The sequence below is a fragment of the Nematolebias whitei genome, chromosome 8 (genome assembly GCF_014905685.2).
Source record: "Nematolebias whitei isolate Nwh7 chromosome 8, NemWhi1, whole genome shotgun sequence".
In the NCBI taxonomy this organism is placed as follows: domain Eukaryota; kingdom Metazoa; phylum Chordata; class Actinopteri; order Cyprinodontiformes; family Rivulidae; genus Nematolebias; species Nematolebias whitei.
The window spans coordinates 39,533,740-39,537,162 of record NC_056505.1 but is presented as its reverse complement, the minus strand read 5'-3'; the positions used below and the strand labels follow the sequence as shown (position 1 = coordinate 39,537,162).

Here is a 3,423-nt window from a genome sequence, read left to right as displayed (position 1 = left end):
CTCTAAATTGTCCCTAGGTGTGAGTGAGAGAGTGAATGGTTGTTTGTCTCTATGTGTCCCTGTGATGGACTGGAGACCTGTCCAGGGTGTCCCCTGCCTCTCACATAGTGACTGCTGGACATGGGCACCAATGACCCCCGCAACCCGAAAAGGAAGAAGCAGGTAAAGATGACGGATGGATGGATGGATGGATGGATTACACCTGTTGGTGATTCTGTGTTTCCAGTTTTCAAATCATTCATCATTGTACAAGAACAACATAAGATTTTTGAAACTCTTGGTGTGCCACCCCAGAATTTTCCGTGGCCCCCACGTGGCCCCCTCATTAATCCACTTCTAGAGGCGCCTCTGCTGAAACTTTGGATGTTTGGGGAGTTGCTAAAGCGGCTCGTTGTGAGCGCGGCCGCTGTGTGGCTTTAAGACGGAGGAGGGCAGCCCCCTGTGACGCAGGAGTCTCTGAAAGGATGCTTCAAAACGTCCAGGCTGCAGACTCTGGCTCCACGCGCCTGCAGGGCCAGCTGAGCAGGTTCAGGACGAGTCGGAGCAGAAGGTTCTGTTAGTGGTTCTCCAACACAGCACGGCATCATGCTCACTGTAAGGCACTCGTGTGTTCTCCTCTTGATGGTCCTGCCGGTTCTGACCAACAACCTCAGCCAGGAGATAGACGTCTTGGTGTTTCTGCCACAAAACAACTCTTTCCTGTTTTCTCAAGCGCGAGTTGCTCCGGCGATCCGTTACGCGCAGGACGCGCTGAGGACGCGCTTCCCCAACTTCCACTTCTCTCTCCACTTCGAGGACTCGGACTCCGTGAACCAGGCCGTGTTCACGCTCGCGGACAGATCCTGCGGACGCAAGCCCGATCTGATCCTCGGCCCCGTGCGCGAGTACGAGGCGGCCGGGGTGGTGCGGCTGGCGTCCCACTGGGACATCCCGGTGGTGTCGGCAGGTGCCCTGGCCGTGGCCTTCAGGAACAAGGACACGGAGTACTCGCACCTGACGCGGATCGCGCCGTCCTACATGAAGATGGCAGAGATCTTCTCCGCCATGTTCGCGCGCTTCAGCTGGAGGAGCGCGCTGCTGCTCATCCAGGACGACCTGAAGGAGCGCGACTGCTACTTCACCCTGGAGGCAGTCTTCCACGTGATGGAGGACTATTCTGTCAAATCCCTCACATTTTCTGAGGAGGAGCCCCTCGGAGGGGACGAGATCGTCCGGAACATGCACGACACAGAAGGTAAAACGTGAAGTTTGTTTAATTCACTTTAAATGTGCAGTCTGTTGGATCCAGTTGAAATACAAACATTCTTTAGTCTTTATTTATTAGTTAATAACTTTATGTGATGGGGCTGCAAACTGCAGCTCTGGGGCCACATGTGGCTCTAAAGGTGCCGATTGAAAATAATGTTTAAATTTAGAACCATAATTGAAAAAATAATAGAAATATGTGGCAAGTCATCCTCATAAGACCAAGAATTAAAACTATTGGCTTTCATAAAGACTTTAAATAAAATGTGACATGAAGGATCCTGCCTGAAGAAGAAAAGGCACAAAAAAATGACCTAATCTTTATCTTCACTCTGACCAAAGTGCTGATCGTTTTTATATTTTCACAAATATAGAAAAGACTGCGAGACACGGTGGCTCAGCTGTTTGAGCTGTTCCCTCTCTGTGAGAAGGTCACTGGATCGAATCCGGCTGGGGGACTTTCTGGGTTGAGTTCGCATGTTCTCTCATGCATGTGTGGGTTTTCTCCCGATACTCCAGTTTCCTCCCACAGATTTGATTTGATGATAATTTTATTTCAGACAGACATTTCACCAACAAAACATAATAATAAAGACTTTCATGTTTCTAAGTGTAAATACAATATCTTACTATCAAATATACATACTCAATTTGCATATACTCAAATACATATAAATACTCCACTTTTTTGGTGACTGTGAGTCTGAAAAGGAGTATGATGAAGTTTAACTTATATAATCATACCCCTTTTCCATTCATTAATTCATAGCATAAATAGTCTTCCTGTTGCCAGATCAAAAACTGTTAGGCTGATTGGTCACTCTAATTCATCTCTATGTGTGAGTGAAAGAATGAATGGTTGTTTGTCTTCATGTGTCCCTGTGATGGACTGGAGGATGTCCCCCACCTCTCACGTGATGGACATGGACACCAGTGACCTCTGTGACCGGCAGGTTTCAGTGTTGAGATCACAGATGACCTGTGGATCTGGGGCCACATGTGACTTTTTGCAACTTTGATCCAAAAATAAGATGAAAACAAATGTTTGTGTTTGTGACACATCGCATCAAACTGAGTTGGATTTGGTCCAAATGAACATTTTCACACTCTCTGCTTTGTAACAAATTTTTAGATCATTCTGACGTTGTGGGCTGATGCAGACATTTGGATTGATTTTTCTCTGAAAATTGGTTTGAATTACCCCCCCCCCCCCCCCCCACACACACACACACACACTATTTTATGTTTTTCTTGACGTCATTTGAAAGAAAGAAATCTCCAACCATTTTTGAATATTGAGATTTCCAAACAAAGTCTTTAATTTTTGATGTAGCACAGGGAAACTTGAAAAAAATGTAAGATTTTTCTGCTCCAAATTATTGTTAATTGTTGATACTGCTCAGAAAAGTTTTGAAAACACTCGTTAGGATTATAGTTTGGACATTTTAGTCAAGGGACCCGATAACGATTCATATTTTGACAAAGTGCAAATATTCTAAATTTTTCAAAAGTTTTCTGCAAAATGTGAGCATAATTTTTGAAACAAATCCATCAGGACAAGAATCAAGCCGAGCTATGTCTCTAATCACACAAGTTCTTCTCACATTTATAAATAAATGAGCAGGAAGCAGAGCTTCATCACATCTGTTTCCACAGAGAGGATGCACAGAAGCTCCATAAATCAGTTCACTTTATTAACGAGTAAAACACACAAAAAAACTTTGATCTTTGTATGTGAGAGCCGGTGTGGAAGGACGTGACATCACATATCATCAATTTGCAAAAACATAAAGAAAAAGAAGAAAAACTAAAAAGAAAAAAACTGGTCCAACTTTTTCCTTCACGATGCAGGCAGCGCTTTCTTTGTGACCCATAAGGCTCCATGTTCTTGTCTCTGATGGGCCCATCACACCAAGAACTGACAACATTTGCAAACACACAGAAATCTGTTTTAATATTCATAACAACTTCTCAATGTGTCACTTTGGACTTTTTGACTTCAGCTTGTGTTTAACGGCCAAACTTTCTTCTCAGGTTTAACACAATTCAGTTTCTCACTGTTTGGGTTTTTATGAGAAAAAAAATCATCAGCAACAATAACACCAACAAACAATGAAATGTTTTGTTAATGATCAAAGCTCATGCTCAGTAATCAGGTAAAAAAATCCAACAATGTTC

The 3,423-nt window shown here is 43.7% G+C and overlaps 1 protein-coding gene across 1 annotated transcript in view; it reads left to right on the top strand.

Annotated features, from left to right (window-relative positions):
• Positions 1-585: 585 nt before the first annotated feature.
• Positions 586-3,423, top strand: part of npr3 (natriuretic peptide receptor 3) — a 91,522-nt gene continuing 88,684 nt past the window's right edge. Inside the window, exon 1 of the mRNA XM_037680738.1 lies at positions 586-1,234. Within this exon, the coding sequence (XP_037536666.1) occupies positions 586-1,234 (649 nt within the window). The remainder of the gene's footprint in view (positions 1,235-3,423) is intronic.